At 39.5% G+C, this 27,338-nt stretch overlaps 2 protein-coding genes and 1 long non-coding RNA gene across 8 annotated transcripts; 2 read left to right on the top strand and 1 right to left on the bottom strand.

The window, feature by feature from the left end:
- Positions 1–1,297: 1,297 nt before the first annotated feature.
- On the top strand, positions 1,298–18,027 carry Sxc (super sex combs). Of its 6 annotated transcripts, none has more exons than XM_064130288.1 (9): positions 1,298–1,656; positions 3,316–3,466; positions 3,612–3,855; positions 3,990–4,058; positions 7,286–7,482; positions 14,226–14,496; positions 14,634–15,236; positions 15,493–16,838; positions 16,994–18,027. In XM_064130288.1, exons 1-9 carry the CDS (start codon positions 1,560–1,562, stop codon positions 17,190–17,192), a joined length of 3,177 nt encoding a protein of 1,058 aa, XP_063986358.1. In that variant the 5' UTR covers positions 1,298–1,559; the 3' UTR covers positions 17,193–18,027. The 6 variants fall into 6 exon arrangements, with proteins under 6 accessions (XP_063986358.1, XP_063986357.1, XP_063986360.1 ...); XM_064130287.1 differs by lacking the exon at positions 1,298–1,656 and adding an exon at positions 2,559–3,021; XM_064130290.1 differs by lacking the exons at positions 1,298–1,656; positions 3,316–3,466; positions 3,612–3,855; positions 3,990–4,058 and adding an exon at positions 5,781–5,936.
- LOC135167276 (uncharacterized) lies at positions 17,441–24,324 on the bottom strand. The gene is made up of 2 exons (XR_010299831.1): positions 22,921–24,324; positions 17,441–22,778 (listed from the first exon to the last, which is right to left on the bottom strand). It is a non-coding gene; the product is annotated as an uncharacterized LOC135167276 (long non-coding RNA).
- LOC135167268 (putative serine protease K12H4.7) lies at positions 24,036–26,321 on the top strand. Its single transcript, XM_064130296.1, has 8 exons — positions 24,036–24,465; positions 24,575–24,807; positions 24,914–25,052; positions 25,140–25,206; positions 25,270–25,501; positions 25,652–25,784; positions 25,865–26,034; positions 26,102–26,321. The coding sequence occupies exons 1-8, from the start codon at positions 24,095–24,097 to the stop codon at positions 26,224–26,226; spliced, it is 1,470 nt and encodes a 489-aa protein (XP_063986366.1). The 5' UTR covers positions 24,036–24,094; the 3' UTR covers positions 26,227–26,321.
- Positions 26,322–27,338: the final 1,017 nt, after the last annotated feature.

The raw sequence follows: 27,338 nt of genomic DNA on the forward strand, positions 1-27,338 counted from the left end.
CTCTCTCTCACTCACTTCAACCCCCTGACCGGTTTGCCACTGAAATGTGTATCCCGAGACAATAACTCCTCCGGCGCATCGACTTCCGGCACCCCCCCAATTACGTTTTATCAACAGTTCTCTTCACATATTATCAGAAAACCAACTGTCGTATTTTTTTTCGATTGAGTTTAATCAACATGAGCACTCGATGATACTATGTATGGACTAGACTCGTTGTAGACTATAAAAACACTGTTTCACTGTGGCGTGACTTGTATGCACTTAGATTCACATCGTCCTCGCCGCTTTTAAAAATAATTTTCTCCCATTTTTCCTCTTTGACACTGGATTTCGTTGACTTTTTTTTCACACCAAGTCGATCACTCCCTCTGTTCTCTGCATGTCAATTACATGTCGGATACACGTACTACGGCCATATTTGACAGCTTTTGACGTCGATTATTTGGCTCGTAGGTGCATTGCCATAGGGCGAGGAACCCGAGCCAGTCGAGGGAGAAGAGAACACTGAGGAGAGAATGGAGAGAATCACACGGGATTCAAAGGGTGGGGAGGATGTGTAACTATTCTCTCTCCTTCTCACTCTCTGTCTATCCTATTCAACGAATTGAGAGTCCATACAATTTCTGTGGGAACTCTCAGGAGTTTTTGGGGGAGTCAGTTGGCGAGACGTGTATGTGCCTGTTCCAGAGTCCTGGAAAATCCAGGGGGGAGAGAGAGCCAGACACGCTCATTGGTTACCCCACGGCGCCTCTTTATTTTCTAAGGACTTTATTCTTTTTTCTCTCTTCATATTTACCATGGCTTTTCGAGAATCTCCATGGGGTTTGCACAGATACAAAACGGCCAATCGGATAATGCATATGCCCTCGGAGCAACTTTCAATTGGATAATGAGTCGGTCGCCAGCATCGTCGATGGCGCCTCTCACTGCCGGGGTCAGGACTAGCATGGCGTGAGCCTCTTCGTTAGTCTGTAGGCTTTACTCAACTACTGAATAAGTACCTGGGGACGTCATGCGCCACCGTCGATTCTGGCGGCGGGGTGAGCTACTCGATTATCGGGGGAATTGTAGAACGCAAAGACAATCAATATATCTACAATGATGACTGACGATGTACAATCATGTACATCAGTGTTTTCCCATTTGCAATCTATCACTGGCTAAGTACATTGGGGCCTGTGCGAATTCTCGTCGGGAATTGATCCTACCACACTATACTGTAGCGCCACCACATTATACAACGTCGAAGCTCACGGCCCACGGCATTTCCAAAATGGCGGTGACTAAGTGCTTCTTCTTGGAGGTGTCGCAAAGCTTAGAATAGTGTCCCGTGTTATCGTGAAAAAATTAGTGTCTAGTTCCGTAAAACAACTGATAGTCACCCTCGACTCACGCGTTTTTCTCATTTGCTTGAGAAGTCTCAGACGAGCAATAAAAGACATAATTGGGCACTTGATTGTTCGAGACAGTGACTTTCTAGTGCAATCTTTTGAGACATCGTCAAGATATATTGAGTGAGTGGGAAGATATTTGGACAAAGCTGCACGTGAATAATCATGCAAGCACCTCAACAAAATCAACAGGGACATCAGCAAATTGCTGGTGCCAGTGTTATACTCAAGATGAACGAAATTCAGCAGCTGTCAACAGTGGGTACGTAAATCGATAAATGTAAAATTTATTTTCAACATGTTTAAATATCAACCACAAAAATCCCTATTTTTTTTCTTCCAACCTACAATCAGTGAGCTAGATCAATAGACAACTGTTATTGATTTTTATGATGTACTTAGAGCTTGGTCATGATCATAACTGTTTCCTCATCTAATGAAGGGGATGCAATGGTTTATATAAAAAATTATTTTAAAAAAGACAGCGGGGAAATTTCATAGCTCATTGCACCCGCATTTGATAAGTTACCTACGAGAGGCTAAGCCTCCATGAGGGAATGTCGATAACGGCGCGTAAAATCTTGCTTACCTACCCACTTAAACTGACCGAACCTCATAACATGTGGCCTCAAGCCCAAAAACCTTCAATCAGCCATGATTTCTACGGCGACAGTGCTGCCGATCTCCCCCATAATCTTTAGTATTAGTGTGTGCAACAAAGAATACAAAGGAGGTGCCTGTATTTTGTTCTCTTCCCTTGTTCTCCCTCTCCCTTTTGGTTCCCACCACTTCTCCAAAAAACCGATGGAATATTCCACTGGCTGGCATTCCCATCTGCTATCCAGACCAACTGCCAACTCCTGAAGCCTTTTGTCGACGCCAGGAGTGTAATGTTATATTGCTTGGATTGTCATTTATTCAAAACAAATTAACTCAATCCAGAGGATGGTTTTTATACCTATGAATGAAGTGGAAGCTCCTCAGGAGGATGCAGAAGTCTATTAAGTTTTCAAAAGGCTTTTCTACTTCATCTGAAGGGCTTCAAAAGACAGGGCACATTGAAGTGATACTCACGTTCCTGTTCGTTTTAGCCCCCACCCGCTTTCATTGCATTTACCTTTCCCCTACCACTAAATATATTTATATATCTATATATATTCAATACATATATACGCATCAGTATAGAATTTAGAAGCGTGAAACCTGGCCTGGGCCGCATTGAGCAGACAAACATTACCGAGTTGCCAATGAGTTGACTAGTAGTTCGTAAACGTTGGACATAATCTTCAGTTATAGTTCAAGTGTAACTTGGAGACACTTTGGAATATTATTCCAGAAGTATTGAATATACACTGGTTTTTACGAGTGGCACCCAAGTGTCCTTTATTTTTAGTAGCAATACCGTGGTGTCAATAGGGCAGAAGTGATAATTGAAAAATGAATTGTGGACAGATGTCCGGTGTTAATATTATCGTCAATGGAGGGACCAAAGGGATTAGTGGAGATTTTATTGATAATGGATCGAGTACTTGGCAGAGAGGACAAAACATCGTTGTGGTTAGGCAGGATGGAGACAAAGACAGCATTAATGGCGAGCAAACTCTAACGCTTGCTGTCGATACTTATTGTTAGTTAATTTTTGGCTGGCACTTGTTTTACCTATTTAGGAAATTATTGTTTTGACTTTGATTGAAAATAATATTTGTATACCTGGGAAGGAAAACCGAGTACCTGAGTCAGATTATTTGCATCTACACGCGGATTAGAATGACCTGTTTCTTTCCTCTGGTGCTTAATATAAAATTTGCGAGAATTTGTCTGTATGGGAGAATATTTTAGGGAAATATTTGATTAGTGTTGATTAGTTTTCTATAGAGTAGCCATTTTCATTGAAAATTTTTCCTGCTATTTTTTCTACCAGGGCTCTTGGAATTGGCCCACAGGGAGTACCAGGCGGGTGACTATGAAAATGCCGAGAGACATTGTATGCAATTATGGAGACAGGAGACTAACAACACTGGGGTATTACTTCTGCTGTCATCGATTCACTTCCAGTGTCGCAGGCTTGAAAAGTGAGTTCGATTATTAAACCGAAAAACCCCCGAATGTATTTTTTCGCCCAGTAATTGGACGTAAAAAGGTTTTAGTTCACATAACAAATGAAATGACTATTGAATACTTGAATTTACATCCCCGTTGTGGTGGTTTGTTGCACAGGTCAGCCCATTACAGCAGTCTCGCTATAAAACAGAATCCGCTGCTGGCCGAGGCGTACAGCAATCTCGGCAACGTGTACAAAGAACGTGGACAGCTTCAGGAAGCCCTCGAAAATTATCGACACGCTGTCAGGCTAAAGCCAGACTTTATCGATGGCTATATCAATCTAGCAGCTGCCTTAGTGGCTGCCGGGGACATGGAGCAAGCAGTACAGGCATATGTCACTGCTCTGCAATACAACCCGGTTAGTAAAAATAATACAGAAATCAAAAGCAGATCCCCACAGATGAAAACATCTCTGAAGACAATCAGACCCGAAAATATCTAGTTCTACTCTACAATTTTTCAGGTGAATCAATGTCGAATTTTTCTTTTCAGGACCTTTATTGTGTGCGGAGTGATCTTGGTAATCTTTTGAAAGCATTAGCGAGACTTGATGAAGCCAAGGTAAGTCTGAGAAGTATTTTTAAAAATCTGTTGAATTTCCACGTGTCACATTGATTATGAATTAGTACTCTCAAAAAAAAAACGTTGATTCCGTACAAGGGCCATTCTAGCGGTGAAAAATTGCTTGTGTAGACGTGATAATGGGTTTCAAATATCGGTATACTATTGAGTACTAATACGTAATGTGCATGTGGTTTATGCGGGCGCAAGTTCTTGAGGAATGTGTTAGAGCGAAATTTGATGATAAAAATAGTTTTCATAAAACTGGTAATCAAAAGCTCATGCAGAAAGCCACCTTTCTATGGTCACTAATGCGAATTTTGTTGACACAACAATAGGATGAACTTTTTTGTGTGCAATGCGCGCGTATAATCTTCATAACATCTGCAATCAAAATCCAAAACTGATAATAATGGGGTTGTTATTGAAAAATGTAAAATAATGGGTTCTCTCAGCATTGAAGTTTTTTTTGATTGCAGATAATACATTGTACCTCCTTTATCTTCTGAAAAATGTTTTCAGCAATGTCTGATGTCATTGAACATGATTTAACCCACATTAAAGTATCCACCTATTATGTGAAATCAGTTCTTTGCTCTGTTGACGTAAAATGACATCACACATTAATTGTGAAACTTTATTGGCAATTTGTGCGCGACGTAAAATCACCATTAATCGAGATGAAATATTTATTGAAGGATGAAAATGGTGCTCTTACGTGTGGAAAACAATTGTTGATCCCATTTCCACATTTTCATGGCATTGGAGGGTGAAAATACATTTCAATTTCATTTAGAATTTATGATAAATGGGATCAGCAGCGCAACGACACTAGTTGTTAAGTTCATCTCATATTTTTCTATTCCTTTCCACAATTCTCCACTTTTATTTCATGTACAGCTGACATTAATCATCCAGTAGTTATCATCACACCATTATTGAGCGCGAGTTTACTTGACTTCGAATATTGAGAATGATTTTTTATGCTATTGATTGATGGCTCGTCTTGACAGCATCAGTTCACTTTGCATTGAGGGGTGTTCATGCAACGTGTGCTAGTCCAATGAAATTATCAACAATAACCCAGCCAATTTCTTTTATTCCACAAGAGTGGTCAAGTATACTGCTGCAGCGCGGCGCTGGCGAAGATTCAAGAGAGCTCCCACGTTCGCCTATAAATTCATCCTGAATACCATAACTATCAGAATGATTCATTGATTTGAAGGAAAATATATGAATATTTGATATAACAAAAAAAACCCAAACAGTTTCACAGAACGAGCTAGCTCTTTTATTCAAATATGCAAGCTGACGATTGAGGGGACGTTTTCTGCTATATTATTCACCATTCCCGAGGGCTCGTCGGTTGTGTCTCATTATTGTTTTCCCAATTTCTGTTTTTTTTCTATTTTTTTTATCAACAACTCGATCAGCCGCAATTACTTTTCACACTCAATGACAACAATTGGCAGAGAAAGATCATTACAATGCATGTGAAATTTATTTTTCTTTATCGTTGGAAAAGAAGTTATTGTATGATCAGACGACTAGGAGTGGCTGACGAGTGTAGACCTATCATTAGGAAGTTGATAAAACAATTGAGTATAAATAAAAAAAAAGATATTTTTGAGATTGAGGTGATAGTTTTGGTAAAGAGACATTAACGCAGCTGTCTTATTGTTGTGGATTGAATGATCAACTCTAGGAGGGGAGCATGGAGCAATGCAAACGTTCTGTATCCACCGGGTTCCTTCGTCAAAGGGTGCAAAACAATCTGAATCTGGTTATTCAGTGATACACACAAGTCACTGTCGATTGTATTAGTATGAGAGTGATTACTACCCATAAACGTCAACCTACCGAATGGGTAATACGAAGGTAAAGTAGATCCCGAGGTCGGTCTTCCTGTCCCCCTCCTTGTGATCCAGCTATCACCAGTTTTCTTGAATATATCGTGAAATAAATTGCCAATGACTATTGAATTGAACATTTGGTAAGTAATCATTGAATTGAATTTTAAATATAGCGTAATTGTTACGAGTATTATTTTTTTTCATTCGATGGTGATTTATTCCCCTCCAGTACTGTCCCATGTGTCACCGACTCCCACCTGAGACCGGCCATTTCACCCAATCTCCCTCTTTTTATTTATTTTTTTAGGTACGGATTATTTACAGAAGTTTAAAGGTGCTAGCCCGTTCCTCGATAAGCGCGATTGTCCATTCTACTGCACTTATCTAGGGGTCTCACTCGATTACACTGATAAGAAAATTTAATAGAATGGCTTTTGGTTCAATTATTGTCGACTGTTAATGTCTTATATCTATTTCTTCGAGTGGTAAATGTGGTGTTGAGTCCACCAGACGCATTCCGGAGACTCATCACCACTTTCATAATGCGAGTGACACTCCTAAGCGCGTCTCAATTCCATTCCCAATGCTCCCGGAGTCCTCCTTATCTCTAATTCTCTAAAACCAACAGTCTCCAGAGTTAGTAAAAACTAGTAAAAATTGATGCATCACCGAAGCGATGTTATATCTTTTGATTGAATAAAACGAGGAGACGAGTGTTACGTTTGATAAGAGAGAATGAAAAATCTTTGCTCATCGTCCGTTCTCTGATATAAACGTCGGAAAATAATGACGTCTGGATTTAGATCGAGCGACCTTATTTCTGAAATTGTGCTAGTCTTCCTCTGTCTATCCTGGATGATGAAGGAAGTTCTCGTAGTCTAAAAAAGTACAGTAGAGAGAAAAAAATATCCGGAGTACCTATAAAAGTTGGATTGCAGGGAATTTTCTTTATTACTTCACACCCCAGAGAATCACTGGCCACAATAGTTCTCACCAACACTCGTTGACTCTTGGAAATTGATGAGAAATAGGGTTGATCTATTGAATCAGAAAAAGTATCATTGATTGATATTTGGGAGGATCTCCAGCAAATCCTGGCTTCATAAAACATTGTGACGTGTTCGTTATTAAGGAACTGTTAATGGATTAAGTTAGACAATGTTATTCATTGATCATTGATTTTTTTCTTGTGGATATAAATTCATGATGAATTAATACTGACATATCACAATGGCTGCAGGCGCGGCGCGACGAGGACGGGCAATTTCAAGTATAAAGTTAAACTGGACAAACAGCGCGGCGCGCGCCACTTTTCAGAATTGCGAGCAGCAATGTTTGTTAATTTGTTTAATATTTTTATATATCTGACTCTAGGCATGCTACCTGAAGGCAATCGAGACGCGCCCGGACTTCGCTGTTGCATGGAGCAATCTCGGTTGTGTCTTCAATGCACAGGGTGAAATATGGCTGGCTATTCACCATTTTGAGAAAGCCGTTGCATTAGATCCCAATTTTCTGGATGCCTACATCAATCTTGGAAATGTTCTGAAGGAAGCCAGAATCTTCGATAGGTGAGTCTATCATTTAAATTCAGATTATATCATTTGATGGAATCCTAGTACCTTTACCATTTCAAAATAATTCAGGTCTCCCTCAAATAATTTTAACTTGATTCCCTTGGAAATTCCTGCTTATTTACAAACTGCAGAAATCCATTCATTTGAGAAATTGACAAACAAGCCATAGAAACTCCAATTCCGAGACCCAGAGTCGTATCCACCCACCAATCCCCATCGTTCTTGGCGCAGACCCTTTATTGATTCGAAAGACTCAGCTAGATGCGGCTATCGCCCTCTTAAGACTAGTGTATTCAATTCCGAATTCACTGATTTTTTATTTTCCTCGCATCGTCAAATGATGGCACTTATACGCGGCCATCATTTCTAGGATAATAATAACAGTATACTCGAATTTCTCGTTATCGTTTGAGTCGTTATCTTTATCATTCGGCCATTACGCTCAGTCACGTTGAATTTACCGTCACGGTTCAGGCATTTCTACTATCAATCCACTTGGAATCAAATGTCCGACGTTTGTGTAACGATTGCTTGAGTTCTTCGCGAAATTAACTCTCTAGGGGAAAGGTGGGTTGAACAAACGGACGAGGAGAAAAAACAATTTGGCAGACCGTTACCATGAAGATTTATAAGGTTCGAAGTTCAGGTGGAAATTCCGGAGAAACTTTTGGCTTGAGTAAGACTACGTTTTACAGCGCGTGGAGAAAAGCCGTATTTTTTTATCCCTCATTTCCTTTGCTTTATCGTTTCTCTGTTTATTGGAGGACAAAGGGAAGAGGAATGAGAACTGGGGAAACCAGCAGAGTTATGTCGAGAAACCTTCTGATATCACTTTGATTAGGGAGTTGAGATAACGGTTGCTGTTAAGTTAAGGCATATAAGCTAAATCTGGCTAACGTGCTAGCGTCTTCGACTGGTGACCCGAGGATCACCGGTTCGAATCCCGGTGTCGTACCGACTACAATTTTTTCAAAAGCACAGTTTGATCAATTGACGTTGACAACTGATAAAAATTGAACGTTGATTTTAAAGTCTGTGCTAGAAAGAATCAACTCAGTTATTTCGGCGATAATGTTTAAATTATCCTTGATAGTCACGAGTTGTACAATATTTTTAATGTTTCATTTGGAAGGAAACTTTGAGCGAAATTGCAAGAACAAGATGTTGTTTGCTAAAGTCGGGTAATCAACTGTCGCTTTAATTATTCTGTGGTCATGAGTTTTAGTAGAAAAAAACTTGAGTTTACGAGCAGTTACGAGATTCATTTGTAATTCGGTGAAGCAATTGGGAGCCATTCAGAGGATATTTGTCTTTCAAACTTTAAATTCTCATGGAAGGTTCCTGCTCTGTCTCTTGCGACCTTTCCTCCTCTAATTGTAATCAAGACCGTGCAAATAGAGACTTTATTGAGTGAAGAATACTTCATTTGTGGCCCCAATGACTTTGAAATTTAATATAAATAGGATAGGGATGTTCTTGAATTGAAGAGACTCCGCTCCGAAAATATTTCTAAGTTGTTTACCGGGAGACGCCAAGTCGTCTGAAAATACTAAAGTTATCATTGGAATATTCCTAAGCCAATAATACGTATCTCCATTATCCCTCACTCCCATCTTCCCAATCGATATCGATAGGCCACAAAGAGAATAGAAATGGAGGAAATCAAGAGGAGGAATTTATCACATTATTCACAGTCTCTATTCCCTTTTTATTATCCTTACAGTATTCTTCCATTGGCGATAGAGTGGACCACTTCTATCCCATTCCTGACCTCATTTTCTTAAATCGCTCATTTTTATCCAGCCAACGTTTACCTACCACTCTACAAGAGGCTCTCCCTCTTCAACGTGCAAGACATCAACCCGCCGACCGCTCGTGAAAATAATTTTCCACTAGGTTTCCTCGCGTTAGGTGACAAAGAGCCACTGTTGTTGAATAAAAAGAAAAAAAACCACGTTGGAGATTCACCGGCAGATTTTTTTTAGCTTAAAACCTCGGTCCATTAAGAAAAAGTTTTTATACTTCTATCAAAGAGAGTCTTTATATTTTTCGTGGTAGACTCAAGAAACCTGGGGCTACTCATCGCGCATTTTAATTTGTTAGTTACTTTTGAGCTAAGAGAAACACAGGGTGTGGAATACGTTGGAAAACAGACTGACTATGTCAAATGAGAATCATCCGAATTTTAATTTAAAACAGTCAAAGGTTAGAGCTTAAATCCCATTGAAATCAGTCCCAGTGAAATGCCCCGTGTCATTCCCAGTATGTTCAACAGAAAAATGGGATTGAAAATAGAGTAATACGAAAAAAAAACGTGGAGCATTTCAGGAGTCACATGAATTATGATCTTAGATTTCGCGGAACACGCCAAGTTGAAAAATTGAGAAAACCCGTGGAGAGATTCCCCAGTTATATCTTTATCAAAAACCACGGTAAGGTCTGAAAAGCAGCGCATGAGCAGAGCACTATGAAATCGATATTATCCCAAATTTTGCAACAAGATACGCCTTTTGCATTTTCATCGCGTATCTGGAGTGAAGAGTTCAAAATTCAAGGGGATGAAATACTTGATTAAAAGCTGATGAATTTTTCGTGAAACTTGCGGTATTATGATATTTAGAATGTGAATGAATGGGAATACGACATTTCAAGATAAATATTTGAAGATATTTTTTTTATTACAAATATTCCATACGAAATGGCCTTTAATCAGGATTTATTGGTATATGATCGACCCCATTTATTTATGGGAAAAGAGTCTTAATTCCTCAAAGACGACGCCCTTTGACACAACTCGTCATGTGTTGGAAAGTCAAAAATAAAATAGTCGTAATAATTCAAAGATGATATGAAGAAGGTTTTATAAATTTCAGTCATTTAGTCTTCACAACAGAGTTCTGAAAAATTTCAAGAGATATCCACCCACGCCTGTCTGCGTAATATATAAAAAAATTGATTCACCAACTTTTTCTATCTTATATTATGTAATTCATTCGGAAATTATCTTTATAAACAATAAAATACCTCAGTATTAAAAGAATGGATCTCCTGAAAGAATAGAATGCGTTCGCGAGGTTTAAAAACCAGTAGAAACATATGGCTAGTGGATATTCAGCCAGATCCTTTCAGCTCCACTCCACGTTTTACCCCGAAGACAATGAGACCTTGTACTTGTGAATAACAAAAGGGAAAAGTCACCTTCACGTACAAATCAGCCTGACAACCCGCAGCCCCATGTGGGATATTCTATCTGCTACACTCTGGGAGGCTGTCGCCAGACACCTCCAAGGGGGTTTCTCCAGTGTAAGCAGTGGCTAGAGAGGAAGAGGGTTATGGAACTGGCTGCAAAACGCACGGCGCTCGACGCCGACGCGCACTTCGTGCGAGAGAGGACCTCTAAGAGTCACACGGCATAACGGCACAGCCAGTAGTTTAGTTCGTAGCACCCGGAACACGTCGCACTGACACAATCCTTGTCCAACCCCCGGGTTCTTCGAATCTCTATCTCTATCTTCCTCTTCTTTCTATTCGAGAATTATTAGAACAGTCTAGTTATCTACCACTCTACGAATTTTCATACTTCAATTTTTCAATTTACCTCTTCAAGTAGTTTATTGATATCTCAAGTTTCAAGGAGTCAACAGCAAGACGTTACTGCCCATCGTCCAATAATGTTCGAGGATCACTGTGTTTGATAAATAATAGTATCAAGTGGCAACTTGTTTCTAAGTAGAATTTTACAATTGCTTTGATGTTTTTTTTTTTTCATTTTTATGTAATTGTTCTTATGTTTTAATTTTTGCTGTCATCATCAGCACCTCGTATTCTCCTAGTTCAATCCTTCTCCATTCGTGACCTTGATTAGTATTCTGAGTTGGAATTGTCAATGTCACCCCTCCATTTTTCATCTTTCTTCAATGTTATTTTTATGGGTGAATTCCCAAGATTCTTTCACTTCCCTTCATTAATATCTCATGGAAATTTGTTGTTATTTAGTATTTAAAAATGGATTACGGTCTGGAGTAATCATCATTTTGTATTTTTATACTTGTTCTTCTGTCCTATTTTCAAGTAGCTTAGTAATATTTTTCCATTCTACTCGTTATCTGTATCTGCTTCATTTTCCTTTGCAGACGTCACACGTTTTATGCTTTAATATAAAAATTTTATATCGTGAAGCTAGTTCATTAAAATGAGTAGCAAATAAAACTTTAGCACGCAAGTCGTTCCTTACAATCATTGATTATGTTTTTATCTTTTTTCTTTCAAACGGAATTCGTTGCAAATCCATACAAGAATTCGCAAGTGGCCATGGCCCAAGGGCTTTCAGCCAACTTTTGATCCCTATATTTATCATTTAAACTTTCTCTCTTTTCTTTTCCTCTTTGGGGTTTTAAAATGTTAATTTCTTTAATTCTTCAAATCCTTCGAATTATTACGATTTTTTCTGTAATCAACGTAGTTGTTCATAAGTTCTCACTTGAATTTGGTTACCTTTGCCTCGTTCATTTGCCTGTTTTGTTTTAATATAATTCGGTTCTGTGCACCCACGCATCAGTGCTTCAATTCACTCATCCTGCATCCGAAATTAATCGAAAATATACAGGGGCCTCCTTTATCCATTAAATCAGTCATTTATTTTCTGACTCTCGAAAAACATGAAAATCAGAGCGTCCTTGTTCAATTTCTACTGTTTGGTTAAACTAAAAGCGAGGATTAGTTCCACTCGATGAAAGCTCGTATCTGCAGTCGAAAACACGCCACAGCTCATAAACTTTTATTTTCTGATCCATTGTAGAATTTATTCATTCGCGTTCTCCCCTCATTATTATTATCTTATTATTCTGCGGAAACCAAAAACGCGAGGGAAATAGATATTAGGTTTCAGAAAATTCGTCCGTATGATCTCCGCCTCTCTGAAGATTGAAACTACTCAATGGCAGATTAAAACGCATCTAAAGTAATCTCCGAGATTGAAGTATCAAGTTAATTAATGACTACGAACGGAAAGCAACAACAGCAAGTTGGATGCCTGCAAATGATTGAGTGCTCGTGTTCTCAATAATCGTGCATACCCTCGAGGCAGAAAGACTAAAAATTAAATAGTTATAATAACGACATTGACTACGATTTAACAGACTGAATAACTTAAAGAGATGGTTAAACCCAGAGGAATAGTTACACTTCCAACAAAGTGCGCTTAAACGACAACTGGAGAGACTGACGTGTTTACCAAGTGAAAATATCGATCTACACGTAGTCACGATCATCAGTCTAGTTTCAAGACAAACTCCTGCCAACAAGCCTGACTAATTCACAATAAAAAAGACGGTAAAACCATTCAGTGAGAATAATAGCTGCAGAAGTGGGTGCAGGTGATAGCAACCAAGAGACTGAATTTGAAATCATCTGGGCATTATGATGATGCACAATTGAATAACAGGGTCCTAAAAAATTGTAGATTATTCGGCCAATGACGTTTTTATTTTTGTACTTAGAATTTTTCCTTCATATCAACTAAGTACAGTGATCATTAGTTGTACAGGCGTTAGTGAAGGTATCAGACTGAAATGTTAGGGTAGTTATGGCCGAGGTATGGAGTACCAGTGTGTCATTGTCTATACGGTGATATCACCATCGAGCTCAGTTGCACCATCCATTCGTCTTCAAATTGAAAATACTGTCACGAATCCGGTTCCCACTGGATGCGTTGCATGGATCAAGTCATGGATCAAAAGGTGTTTGTCTTTTTTCCATAAAAAAACAATAAATCCTCGCTCTAGGGAGCTCAACTGCTTTAGGCAGAGAATATTTCACACGATTGATAACGAATAATCAATTTCCTTCACCACGTGCAAAATTTTATTGGAAATTGGTTTAGCACAAAAAAAATCGATTATGCGCGTTCAAGCATTTGGATTTAATGTGACCACGTCTAGGTCGTTATACATGCATGAGTGCGTCGACATGTCATCGTGTTGTTTGTTAATGATACTAAGCGTTGTGTAATTGTATAAATTTGCACAATTTAAAGTTTCCAAAAGAGATTCAAGCGGCCAAAATCGGTTTATCTCAGTTTACCACTTACCGAATTTCTTTGATAACCGGAGAATTCAGTTAGAATTTCGATAGGGGGCGCTATTCATTAGGTGGAACGTCACGAACAATGCTTTATATAAAAGGATATATGTTCCCATGTCAAAATACTGGAAATTTGAAAAATGGTAGTTCGAATGATAAAATCTTTAGTCACAACTGTAAAAGCTACCTGGCAATCGCTCATGAAAAATATCCGCTAGTTCCTTGTTTGAATATAGACTTTTAGTGTTCGTCCTTGAACACTGTAGGCTATTTGATGAAAATAGATGCTTGATGAAAGGGTAAACAACATTAACGCTATACCGATATAAGGTTAAAAAGATGAAAAAAATTACTGAGTGTTATTTTAAACGCATTAAGGATGTGCTGTTGGAACTTTCAAACTTGGTGAATTGAACATTTCATCGGATATCTAATAACGCACTGGATGGGGTTTAATAAATAGCGGCTTCACCAGGCATGCTGGCCTTTTTCAGTACTGATAAGGCTGGTCAGTGGGTCGTGCTAGTGACATGCAAGTCTAATTGCCCCTTTTCATTATCTCCTTGTGGAATCTCTATCCTTGATCAGGAAATTAATCGACTGTTGAGTCTCTAATTAGATGTTATTAATGAGTTTTCGCTTACTTATTTCTCCAGAGCGGTTGCTGCGTATTTGAGAGCCTTGAACTTGAGCCCCAATAATGCTGTCGTCCACGGAAATCTGGCGTGTGTTTACTATGAACAGGGACTCATCGATTTGGCCATTGATACCTACAGACGAGCTATCGAGCTCCAGCCCAATTTTCCAGATGCATACTGCAATCTGGCCAATGCACTCAAGGAGAAGGGACAAGTGGTTGAGGCGGAGGAGTGCTACAATACTGCTCTACGATTATGCCCCACACACGCTGACTCTCTCAATAATTTGGTAATTATAATTATGTTGATCAAATTGTGGCAGTGTCAAGTAATGGGGGAAGGCTGGGAACTCTTTAGTAAACTCTGATGCTTAATTGGAAAAATATCGGTGAAGTTACGTCAAATATGATGAAAATTTCTTCGCAGGCCAACATAAAGAGAGAGCAAGGATACATTGAGGAAGCAACCCGTCTTTATCTGAAGGCCCTCGAAGTATTTCCCGAGTTTGCTGCAGCCCACAGCAACCTAGCTTCTGTATTACAACAGCAGGGGAAATTAAATGAAGCTTTAATGCATTACAAAGAAGCAATACGTATACAACCAACTTTTGCTGATGCTTATTCAAATATGGGGAATACGTTGAAGGAGATGCAGGATATTCAGGGTGCTCTCCAGTGTTACACTAGAGCTATTCAGATTAATCCGGCCTTTGCTGATGCACACTCGAATCTTGCCTCAATTCACAAGGATTCGGGCAACATTCCGGAAGCCATTCAGTCATACAGAACTGCATTAAAACTCAAACCAGATTTTCCAGATGCCTACTGCAATCTTGCACACTGCCTGCAAATTGCCTGCGACTGGACTGATTACGAAGCTAGGATGAAGAAACTTGTGTCAATCGTTGCCGAACAGTTGGATAAAAATCGCTTGCCAAGTGTGCATCCACACCATTCCATGCTTTATCCACTTTCACATGATTTTAGGAAGGCCATCGCAGCAAGACATGCTAATTTATGCATTGAGAAGGTGAGAAGTGAATAAATTATATTCTGCCAGAGATTAATTCAGTATTGAAGTGATGAAACATAATGAGGATGCTGTGCATCATAAATATTAAATTGGAGAGTAATAAGTTCTTTGGAGACAAAATGTCAAGGCAGTGTTTGTGTAGTTGATGGAATTTGTTGTTTTTATTGTTTGTTCAAATCATATTTGACTGCTAGATAGATTTGTTTTTCTCATTATAAATTGACTAAAAAATTAATAAAAAATCAACTTGCAGATTCACGTGTTGCACAAGCAGTCCTTCAAGTATCCACGTGAGGCAGGTCAACGCTTGAAGATTGGTTACGTCTCTTCAGACTTTGGTAATCACCCAACGAGTCACTTGATGCAATCAATTCCCGGTCTCCATGACCAAAAAAATGTTGAAGTATTCTGCTATGCATTGAGCACTGACGATGGCACTAACTTCCGTTCTAAAATCGCCCGTGAATCGGAGCATTTTATCGATCTCTCTCAAACTCCCTGCAATGGGAAAGCAGCAGATCGTATTAACAACGATGGAATACATATTCTGGTTAATATGAATGGTTACACCAAGGGTGCGAGGAACGAGATATTTGCATTACGACCAGCGCCCATTCAAGTTATGTGGCTTGGTTATCCGGGCACATCTGGTGCAAGTTTCATGGATTATTTGATTACTGATGAAGTAACATCACCTCTGGAATTAGCTAGTCAATACAGCGAGAAATTGGCGTATATGCCACACACGTATTTCATTGGAGACCATAAACAAATGTTCCCCCATCTGAAGGAGCGTCTGATCCTCGCAGATAAGTTGGGACTCAAGGGAAAAGTTGCCGACAATGTAGCAGTGATAAACGCCACCGATCTGTCTCCGATGATTGAAAACACAATGGTAAAGGAGATACGTGAGATTATCGTTGCAGATTCGAAAAATAAACCGGTAGAAATATCCCTGAAGGTTGCTGAATTACCAACCACAACACCAATCGAAACAATGATTGCTTCTGGTCAATGTCAAATGTCTGTTAATGGTGTGGTAGTTCAGAATGGTATGGCCCCAACTCCTGTCAACACTAAAACAGCAACTGGTGAGGAAGTACCACAGAATATTGTTATCACTACTAGGCAACAATATGGACTTCCTGAGGATGCTGTTGTCTATTGCAATTTCAATCAGCTGTACAAAATTGACCCATTGACTTTACATATGTGGGCGTATATTCTCAAGCACGTACCAAACTCAGTTCTGTGGCTTTTGAGATTTCCAGCAGTGGGTGAACCGAATTTACAGGCCACTGCACAGCAACTTGGTCTTGCACCTGGTAGAATTTTATTCAGTAATGTTGCTGCTAAAGAGGAGCACGTTAGGAGGGGACAGTTAGCTGATGTTTGCCTAGATACACCACTTTGTAATGGCCACACCACCAGCATGGATGTTCTTTGGACTGGAACCCCTGTGGTTACTCTACCTGGTGAAACACTAGCATCAAGGGTTGCTGCCAGTCAGCTCAATACCTTGGGTTGTCCTGAATTGGTAGCCAGGACACGACATGAGTATCAGGAGATTGCTGTTAGACTGGGAACTGATCGAGAGTAGTAAGTTTTTTAAAATTTCGACGAATTATTCTACTGAATCTCTTCATGGGGAGAGTTCCTATCGATTTTTTCCTAGTCAAAAGATTCTACGGTTGTACTTTTCTATCCCCAATTGATAAAGTGAATTTTAACAAAGTTTTTTCTTATTTTTCCAGCTTAAAGGCCATTCGTGCTAAAGTGTGGAAGGCACGTTCGGAGAGTCCACTGTTCGATTGCAAGATGTACGCAATGGGAATGGAGATGTTATACAAAAAAATGTGGGAGCGTTTTGCACGTGGTGAAAAGCCCGATCATATTGCGGCGATTGATAAAAACGAGAGCCAGCAGAATCAAAAAGCCACGACAGCATCATAAATACATTACAATACCTCTTCTCCTTTTCTCCAACATCTCATTAACATTTTTGTTCATTCACGTACAGAGAGAATATATTTTCGTTCATTTATTTCTTATTGTGTGTGAGAACTATGGTCAAGAGAGATGATTTGAGAACTGTATTTACCTGTCACGAGGCCTTGGAATATTTTTTTTCTCCACCAATTCTGGAGGAATGCCAATGAAAGAGGACGATGCGCTGGAAATATGGGGGGGGAGGGGTAATATTTTCTTTTTGTATCATAGTTTGACGAGACTAGGGTAGACATTAGAAGTAATTTACAATACGTGATAATGTGAGGTAAATCTGTGAGGAATGAATATGAGGGTTGGTTACAAAATGTGACAGATCTGGGGAATTCATGGAGATACGCCTATTGTTAGGTGCATTATTTAAATTTAATTTATTAAGTACTGGATCCCTATGTTCACTCACGTCAAAGTGTCGTTTATCTTTCACTCTTTGGTGCGAGATCTTAATTTGCTCACTCGATTTTTCAATTTTCGATTAGTTATTTGAGGAATTTCGAGAGAAATTTGTATAAACGTAACGAGCGTAAAACTGTTAATGAGATAAAGATTTAAGATTGAAAATTGTAAATAAGTAAACCCGTAGCTCTTCTTTTGTTGGTTGAATTTTTTTTTTATGAGAACTTTGGATTTCAGAGTAGATAGTAGGCCACCTTTTGAGAATATGTGAAATAAACATTCAATCGAATGTCTGAGAGGTAAGACAAAATGATTATATTATGTGTAGACAACCTGACATAGCTATGTAAATCCAGATAATAAATATACCATCTTAAGTACATGATGAAGATGAAATCTCCTCTTGACTCAATATTCGTTGTTTCCAGAATCACCTTTATTAGAAGGTAATGTTCATTATGCAGAGATTGTTTTACCTCACAAACAAGAAACCATTTGAAAAAAATGTTATGGAAAATCTCTATTTGGCCTCGAAATAGAATAGTTGTCCAGATGGTTTTAGACGCGATAAGATATACCTTAAAACTCACCAGATTACAAAACATCTTATCTTTTCAGGAAAAAATCATTAAATGTGAGAAATATCCATTAATCGATATCTCGAGGGAACTCAACTAGTGATTAAGGAATCAACCTAAATAACAACCAAAATAGAACTAGACAGCCTTGAATTTTATTAGACGACCTTTGATCCGGATGTCAGTAAATTCTATTTTCTATTCAACAAACGAAATTTCCATTTCGTTTTCACCTATTCTGGTAAACTAATGACATTTTCAAGTGAGTTCCGTAGTCAATAATTTTATTGGCTTTGCCAAAGGCATTCCAGACAATTATTGAAGTGATTGGAATAATGAGTTTGAAATTCAAGGACAATTTTTTAAAGGTCGGGGAAAACGTAGGAAAAATTTTAATTCTTCCGCCTCACATTGATCTACGGAAACCTGTTTCCTATTCAACGAATCAAATTCACTTTTTCCCCTTTTTATTAATCTAATAGCATTTTCCGACTATATTTATCAATTGTTATGACATAGGTTGAGATGTTTCGCATAAAAGTTCGAGAAAATCCGTGGAAAACTGTCTCGCCTGAACTAAATAAATCAAATAAAAATACGGCAAAAAACAGGAATCCTATCAATTTATCAACAGATGTGTTCGAGTAATTTTTAATTCTTCTCATGGCTAGTCTCGTTGCGTCACATCAATCTAGCGAGCCTCGTTTTCCATCTAACCAGCCCTCCCCCGCCCACTTCGGGGAATAGGTCAGCGGACTTGATAGCACGAAGCGGCACATTAATTAATTCCAATTGGATGAACCACCGTTCAGAGTATATGTGTTACATGGACTTTATCGGGGACAAAACCGAGTCGTGAAACATTTCATTTCATGAAAATAATATGGATAATTTGAAGGATGGACCATTAATGAATGCGCCTTCTTTCTCCGGCCCTTGTTGTTGGGTGGAGAGCCTCTATCTTGTATTGCCACTCCAGAGTGACTCGTTATGATTATCACTCGATATTTGAATCGATTGAAAACCTTGGGTCTAGTAACCCCCGAGCAAATATATTGAATTTATTCATCAATGTATCGCAGTAGTACGCAAATCCCTGTTATAGCATAGCTTAGAATGACGTTAACGTGGTATTATGAATAAACTTTAGTTGAGGCCTTAAGTATAGCAAGAAAAAGGGTATTCAACAAATTTGAAAAAAATTATTCATGTTCTTATAAATCTTTTTTTTTTTTAAATTGGAAAATTTTACGAACACGTAACTTTCTAATGGAAAATAATTAGCCTAAATTTAGCCCATTCCAGATCGGTGTTATTTATTATGGAAAAAACTCTTTGCGATAAAAAAACGAAGCAATTATCTACGTTATTATTCCATTCGACCGTAGATTGAAATACAATTTTTATTTTCAATGAGTTTGAAATGTCAGCGGTTTTTAACGCCGAAACATTCCATATTTCTGAGCTGCGTCAGCACTGATAAGAGATACTCGAGTCGGCATTTTGTCACGGATTGAGAGTTGTAAGTTTATATTTCGACATCACCTTTCATCCCAGTGGTTTTTCATTTTCACCTAAGCTCATTCATTTATTAGCCCGTCATCGTTGTTTATGGATTATTCACTGACATTTTCACAATCTCCCATATCTTTTCTCATGATAATGTAGGCTCATCGATCACTCCTGTATGACCGATTAAAAGTCACAGTGCGTTGTCAGTGGCATTACGATTCTCTATGAAAAAGGGCGTTTCCAGTGGCTTGTGTATGTTGCATGATAACCTAATGCAACCACAGGGGGATTGACATACGTTCGCATTTTCCGATTTGTTGACGCGTGCATTCACGGAAAACGGCTGTAAATCATTCTGCCCACAACCCACTAGATTTTTTTCCATTCAGATAGAACATTCGCTGTCTTCGGAAGTGTCGGAGTATCCAAATTTTTCAAAAAGTCTGAGTATACAATTTTGACACAATGGAATTGTACAACTTCCGGTACTCAAAATTTACGCGCCATTTCAGGACTTCAGAGGTACTGTGCGTAAAACAACCACTTTACGCACACTAGAAAATTTCAATAAATTAATTTCTCAGGTCAGAAGCATTGCCATTTTGTCTGGCAATACCTCAACAAATGGTTTTGACCGTTTTCTTTGGTATTACCGAAAGAGATAAATGAAACGGAAGTCTCGAGGAGTAATTTCTTGACAACTCATCGGTAGAGAGACCGATCGGCCTGTTGGCGCTGGCCTCACTCATTTTTGTTCTTTCTTTCTTGGGCTTGTGTACATGTGGTTGTATGTGGGTATGATATCCACGTATGTACATGCGTGTGGTGGGCGTCAGGGACGCTTTGGCCTCTCCACGTGTATGACCTCTGCTCGTCCCAAAATTCCCGGCGGCGGTTCCCTTCGTTCCAACTAAGCCCGATTCCGCAACTATGGTCATCAACAATTTTCACCATTTTTTAAAAATATTTTCAACGCTAATGCTCTCTTCTCGCTGTCAACTTTCATGGGAGCTAATTGAGGGAGGACCGGAAGCTGGAGGGATTCTACATTCTATCTGGAGATGCAGTTAAATAGTAGTGGAAATAACGTGGGATTACATTAACATCAGCAGAAATAGGTCAAGTGTTGGAGGACGCATTATCCGAACACTTGAACCATCTGCGAGCAAGTGAACCAATCAATTTTCCTGCAGTAATGGTTATTTTTTAAATATACATAATCGCTCGATTTATTCCGGGGGCCCCTGAATGGAAAGAAAACGCATAGTCGTCCCCCTATAATTTGTAAAAATATTCGCTTTCGAATGAAGTTTGATAATTCGATCATATCAACTTCATCTGTCTTCCAAACTGAAACCCGTCTTCAGTCGCTTCTCCAACCACTCCCTCACAGTATATACCTGTGTGCGTTTCTGAACGATCATAAATCTTGCCCCCGAAAAAGAAAAAAAAATGGTGAAGTGGAAGTTTGAAGTCAGGGGGTGGTTAGAACCAGAGAAGCATAAAGAGAATGAAATAAAATGCTTTGCAGCCGTCACTAGTGGTTGGCCGGGGTCTTCCAAAGTAGAAGAGAGGAGGTGGTGGCGGACAAACGGAGGGATTCCATTCTGTTTTCTCTCTGGGTGTTTCGCAGTAACGTTTAAAATCAAACGAATCAGAATTTTACCTAGACAGCGAATGGAAACCATTGAGCGATACCTAAACCGCTCCAAGGACTCTCGACTCTATTTTAGGGATTTTTGTGAAGGAGAAACGTGTTTAAAATGCCATAAGTCTGAGAAACGAAACGGTGCCTCGTCCTTTTCACCATTGGCCAATTGTCTCTTTTCAATTCAAGAATTCATTAAATTTATCATTCGTTTATTCTAGCTGAATCCGACAGTCAGAGTGTCATGTGTATAGAATAAAGGATAGGAATGATGAGAAGGACATGAATAATAGGCGGTTGTGCAATGCACTGTTAGAAAATTATTGACATTTCATGGACAGTTGAGAAATAAATTGCTGGAGAGTGACATTGAATTCCATTTAGAGGAGAAAATCATAGTTTTTCAGATTCTCGTGAAAATGCAATCGAATTTCAGATTTTTTTCTGAAACTTCCCCGAATTTTCAACAGAGAATTGAACAATCGCTAAAACCTATCCTGGAGTTGAGTTGCCTTATCCTGTTTCAGCTCTCCAGTTGTGAATCAATTCCCTCTTCTCCCCTAAACCAAAAAAAAGTAAATGAACGAATAAATAAATAATTAATCCACAGCGAAACCCATTTAATTGTCTGATCCAACTCGTCCCACTCTACTCAACCGCTGGAAAAAATGTGGAAAAAGAACGATAAATAAATGGAAAACCTTCTTTCAGTAATTGTTATTACGAAACAGGGTAACTGGTGCAACTAGAAAATGGGTAAAGTGGGGGAGGTTGAGTGGAGCGAGGAGGATGGGGGAGAAGGGGGGTAGCAACCCCTTGATTTGAGCGCACTCTCTGGGTGGAAGTTATCGATTACCGGACGAGGCCACGACAGGGTGAAACTGGGTCGGAATGACTCAGGAGAGGGGTTTATGTGAAAGGGACGGGAAAGGGGCGGAAAGCATTCACCACCCCTCATTCTCTCTCTTTCTCCTATGACATGCGCATGGGAATCAGCGCAGAGGATTCACAAAGAGAGAGTGAGACAGGATGAAAAAGAAAAGGAGAGGGTGCGGGGTTGGTACACGTTTGCGTTCGCATTTCACTGTAGAATCCTTGACATAAATAATCAGTAGTAGAGAATCGCGCGGCCCCGGTAGCCATGACAACGACATCGATCGACGGGCCACGATGTGGCCCATGTCACTATCAAATACATAAAAAAAAAAATTTTAAATGATACTTTTTCCGTTTTCCGTTGTCTGGGCAACCATGTCACTTTTTTGGTATCTTGTCGATGATTTTTTTTTTTTTTTTTGATACTGTGAAACATTTTGTGATCCCGGAAGTCCAGTCCACCTGACCACCTCGCACGGGCCGAGACAGGTGCAGCAGCAAGAGCCCCTCGGTTCGACGAACCTGCGGGACGAGAAATCAAATGAATTTTTTTATCGTTTTTTATTTCAATGAATCGAGCTATTGAAAGGGGTTAATCTTCAAGGAATATTGCGGCTATTTGAGGGTAATTTTCCTTCCAAGTGACATGGTGCCTGATTTTTACCACGCACTGTAACTTTGAGGGTAGATCCAGCGTAAAATTTTGAGTCGAAAGTTCCTCGTGAACTTGGCTGAGCGGCGCGCCCCTACCGAGGTTTGCAAGTTTAAATTCCACCAATCACAGCCTCGCTACGCTCACTGGGTCAGGGGTTCTCAACGCAATCATTTTTGAATGAAAAAAATATGCGGTTGTAACATTTTTTTTTGGCTGACAGAACAATTTCACAATAAAAAACGTCAGCAACTAGAGTTCAGCTGGACAGGCATTTTCTTTTCGTAGGTCTTCAAGGGGTTGTAGGGATGGCCGAGACCAACAATGTGCCGCCACACAAGAGCGCCTGAATAAGGATCTGTCTGGTAACACAGACGAGGTTACGAAGGTGAACTCGAGGACTTCAGGGTGTGCGGATCCACCTGCGGACCAGCATATTTCAGCCACTTATTCCAAATTTCCGAAAACTGCGAGAAGTTTGAAATTCACGGAGAGATTCCTCTGAATTTATTAAACACAGCCGTCTTTTTCCACCGAGACAAGAATTTGCAAGAATATTCTCAGTTGGAGATGTTTTTTTCCTCTGAGATTGTTCTGTTTCATTTGGGCTTCTTTCGGGGGAAGTCGAGGGGTCGTAAAGTGGATGTAAGACGTGTACGTGCGCCTGGCCTCGCCCCAGTTACTTCGTCACCCTCGAAAATTCCCCTTGGCTGCCTCCACTCTCGACCTCCCTCGAGATCCTTAACCCTCTTCTTGCTCCTACTCCCTCCCTCTTTATCCCGCTTCTTCCACTATTCCTGCCCCTAATATCGATCTCCGGGGTACGCCGCGCTGACTGGAAGACGAATCGGTTTTTCCTGTCCTGTGGTACATCAACGAGAGGCGATGGGACTGTGAGTTCCGTGGGAATGTACTAGTTTCTGGATGTCCAGTCTCATGTGCGATTGAGGCAGACGCAGACCATCCAACTTGATAGCATGAAGAAATGACTACAAAGCTTGTCGCTTGACGTTTTTCGATAACACTGGTAAATTATTAATTGGGAGTCCGACATGATCTTATCACTATGATATGATATGATATGATCATTACGATATAATTCCCTGTAGGGGTTATTAGGATATAATTCACTATCAGTATCGAATAGAGTGTCTAGAGGTATTAATTAGACGTTGGAAGCCTCGCGATGTGGCGTCTGGGTATTTTCATTTGGCTTTTCTCGCACCTTGTTTCAATCCAGGGTTTCGGATTTCGAGGGTTTCATTATGAGGGCCTCCGAGAGCCAGAGGTAAAAGGGGCGAGGATGTTAATGGAGGAGTGGATTGAACAGCCTCTAGATCATTTCGATGTGACCAATAATAGATCATGGAGAATGAGGTACTATGAGAATAACCAATTCTTCAACAATACTGGGCCTATTTTTATTATGTTGGGAGGAGAATGGAAAATTTATCCAGGCTCCCTTCAGTCGGGAATGTTATTCGAGAATGCGAAAGTTCATGGAGCCATGATGTATTATACGGAACACCGGTATTACGGGAAAAGTCACCCTGTTGTGTAAGTTTCTATTCATTAATTTTTCATGAAGCCTTGCTAAAAATATATTTTTTCACTGAGCCCACTGAGTTCATTCATTCACGACTTTTTTTCTCGCTGATATTTTTAGGGACACAAGCGTTGAAAATCTGCTGTTCCTTAGCGTCGATCAAGCTCTTGCAGATATTGCTTTTTTCGTGGAAACCGCGAAACAAAAATTAAATATTTATGATTCTCCTGTAATCGTATTCGGTGGGTCTTACGCAGGGAATATGGCAGCTTGGGCGCGCATCAAGTACCCGCACTTAATCTCGGGGGCTGTGGCGAGCAGTGCACCTGTTCGTGCAAAAGCCGATTTCTATGGTAACTTTATGTTTGCAAGCGCAGACAAAGTCATAAAATACGTTTTATTATAATTTGGAAATTCATAAAGGGTCTGTGAAATTCAATATTTCCCCTTCTTCCGCAGAATACTATGAAGTAGTCAGAAATTCTCTGAATACTTATAGTGAGAAATGTCCAGCAAACACTAAAGAGGCTTTTTCAGCCGTTGAAAAACTCCTCACAGGAGAGACTGCAGATCCGAAAAAAATTAAAGATGACTTTAAGTATGTCGCTGTGTTTTTACAACCGTGAAGCTGTGATTATCATAAATCGTTTTTGTTAATCAAATGGATAACTGAATGTGCTTTCAGCCTTTGTGACATTCCAGATATTTCCAATTCAAAAGAGCTCGCATGGGTTATCAGGTCTCTAGCTGCAGTAAGTCCAGGTTACTGAGTTCACTACGACAAAAAATAAATTTCAACGAATAAATGTGTTTAGATATTTGCCAGTGCTGTACAATACAATTCAGTGGAGATGAACGGAAAAACTTCAATTGCGAAATTATGCGATTTGATGATGACACCTTCCGGGAATGCCTCGTCTCCATATGACCGACTCGCAACCGCATTCAGAAGCCAGTACCGTCGCCAATGCGTGGATTTGAAATACAGCCATTTCATCAATACCTATCGCGATACCTCTTGGGAGTCTGAAGCAGCTACGAGTGACAGTAAAACTTGATTAATTTTTTATTTTTCTTTTCCATTAATGTCTATCACAGACAGATAATTTATTTTTCGATGTATGGCCTTAGGCCTTTGGAGATTCTTCTCTATCATTATAGATTATGATCAGATATTTTTTATTGACTGTTCCATAGTGAGACAGTGGACTTATCAGACCTGTACGGAGTATGGCTACTATCAAACATCGAACTCTTCACAATCCATATTTGGAACAATGTTTCCGATAGATTATGATATTGAAATGTGCAAAGATTTGTATGGTGAAAAGTGAGTCCATTAGTTGTCTCGCAAACGGCAAAAGATGAGTTGGAGAAGAGAATGGACTTTCATTTTCAGTTTGGTTGTAGCTATAATGGAGATACCGTGAAGAAGAGTGTCAGGAGAACGAACATTATGTACGGTGCAGATCTACCCGATGTAGACCGGATTATATTCACTAATGGTGATGTGGATCCGTGGCACGCTCTATCAGTACTTAAAGATCTAAATCCGCAAGCATTAGCAATTTTGATTAAAGGTTGGTAATTGCAAAAACGTTGGATTTAATGAATTTAGTTGAGTATTAACTCCCAAATTCTGTACAGGCTCATCACACTGCGCTGATCTACAGTCTGAAAAATCGACAGACGTAGAGGGCCTCAAGGATGCAAGATACCTTATTGCATCAAAAATTTCCAAGTGGCTGAACGCCACTTACATCGGCTATTAAATATTACTGTCCTCAGATTCATTACTCGTAATATGATTATAATAATCTTTTCCCTTTGGGCGAAGAAGGTAAAAATAAAAAAGTGCACAAAGTCAGTTAAAGGAACAGCAGTCGACCTGATTAGAACGGTTCCTCGGCCGATCCGCTACCGCAGCACTCGATTTCTTGAGAAAAAATTATTCAGAACGTGACATAACGAGCATTAGTGAAGGTAAATGCAGGATGAGCGTATAAATATGAAAGATTCTCAAGGTTCCCCTAGATTAGCTTGGCCTCAGCAGCGTCACTAACTACTCGCTAACTAATAACCGTGCACAAACGACATAGTCGCCGTCATGCGCAAAGAGATTCTAAATGCCAGATAAATTCTACTCTGTTGAAATATCCTATTTCTGTTAATGGAAAATTACAAAACATTTTTTTTTCCAACGCCAGTGGCCTCACATGTGGGAGCAATAAAGGGGGAAAAATGAACGGAGGAATGGGAAATATGCATACCAGGAGATGTGAATATTTGTCGTTATACGTCAATCCCTTTTTCGGTGTATGAAAAAGAGTTTTTCAACGGGGCTTTTTAATGTAATGGATGGAGGGAATGATTAATGGCCGGCAAGAGGAAAAGCTTTATATCAGAGCCATCACAGGGGCTGCGTGTAGTTCAGGAACAAAGACGAAGAAACAAAGGGTCGACCCTGATACGAATAAATGTAACCAGCTCAGTGCAGGGTTTGTTCTTGTTTGTTATTTTTTATTTTTCTACCGGCACTCAGCACACCAGCACCAGTGTAAGTCGTTCTAGCATCAAGAATTAACAGTGCTTGAAATGAGCAAATTACTAGTGGAGAACTCTAGACCCTAACAAACGTCTGAGGAAAATGATTGTTTCTGATCTGGACGAGTGAGCTTCCTTTATTCATCTGAAATTTAATTGAGTAGAATGAAAATCTGGACAAGTGGATTAAACGTTTCTTCGCGATTCCTCTTCATCCACTCGAACATTGAATTTCACTTGAGGTAATTAATTAAATTGCCAAATGAAAGAATAGAAGAGTTATGTTATATCTAACGTCTTTCCGCGAAATCTATTTTGCGATGCATTTGGCTCGTATGAG

The sequence above is a fragment of the Diachasmimorpha longicaudata genome, chromosome 11 (genome assembly GCF_034640455.1).
Source record: "Diachasmimorpha longicaudata isolate KC_UGA_2023 chromosome 11, iyDiaLong2, whole genome shotgun sequence".
NCBI classification, from domain to species: Eukaryota; Metazoa; Arthropoda; class Insecta; order Hymenoptera; family Braconidae; genus Diachasmimorpha; species Diachasmimorpha longicaudata.

Excerpts from the sequence above, each read along its gene's own strand:
- Sxc (XM_064130287.1), top strand. The coding sequence starts at position 2,832 with ATGAATTGTGGACAGATGTCCGGTGTTAATATTATCGTCAATGGAGGG. Across the intron at positions 3,022-3,315 it reads GCTTGCTGTCGATACTTATT|GGCTCTTGGAATTGGCCCAC; the intron begins GTTAGTTAATTT and ends TTTTTCTACCAG. Across the intron at positions 3,856-3,989 it reads CTGCTCTGCAATACAACCCG|GACCTTTATTGTGTGCGGAG; the intron begins GTTAGTAAAAAT and ends TTTTCTTTTCAG.
- LOC135167268 (XM_064130296.1), top strand. The coding sequence starts at position 24,095 with ATGTGGCGTCTGGGTATTTTCATTTGGCTTTTCTCGCACCTTGTTTCA. Across the intron at positions 25,053-25,139 it reads AAAATTAAAGATGACTTTAA|CCTTTGTGACATTCCAGATA; the intron begins GTATGTCGCTGT and ends ATGTGCTTTCAG. Across the intron at positions 25,785-25,864 it reads AAAGATTTGTATGGTGAAAA|CTATAATGGAGATACCGTGA; the intron begins GTGAGTCCATTA and ends GTTTGGTTGTAG.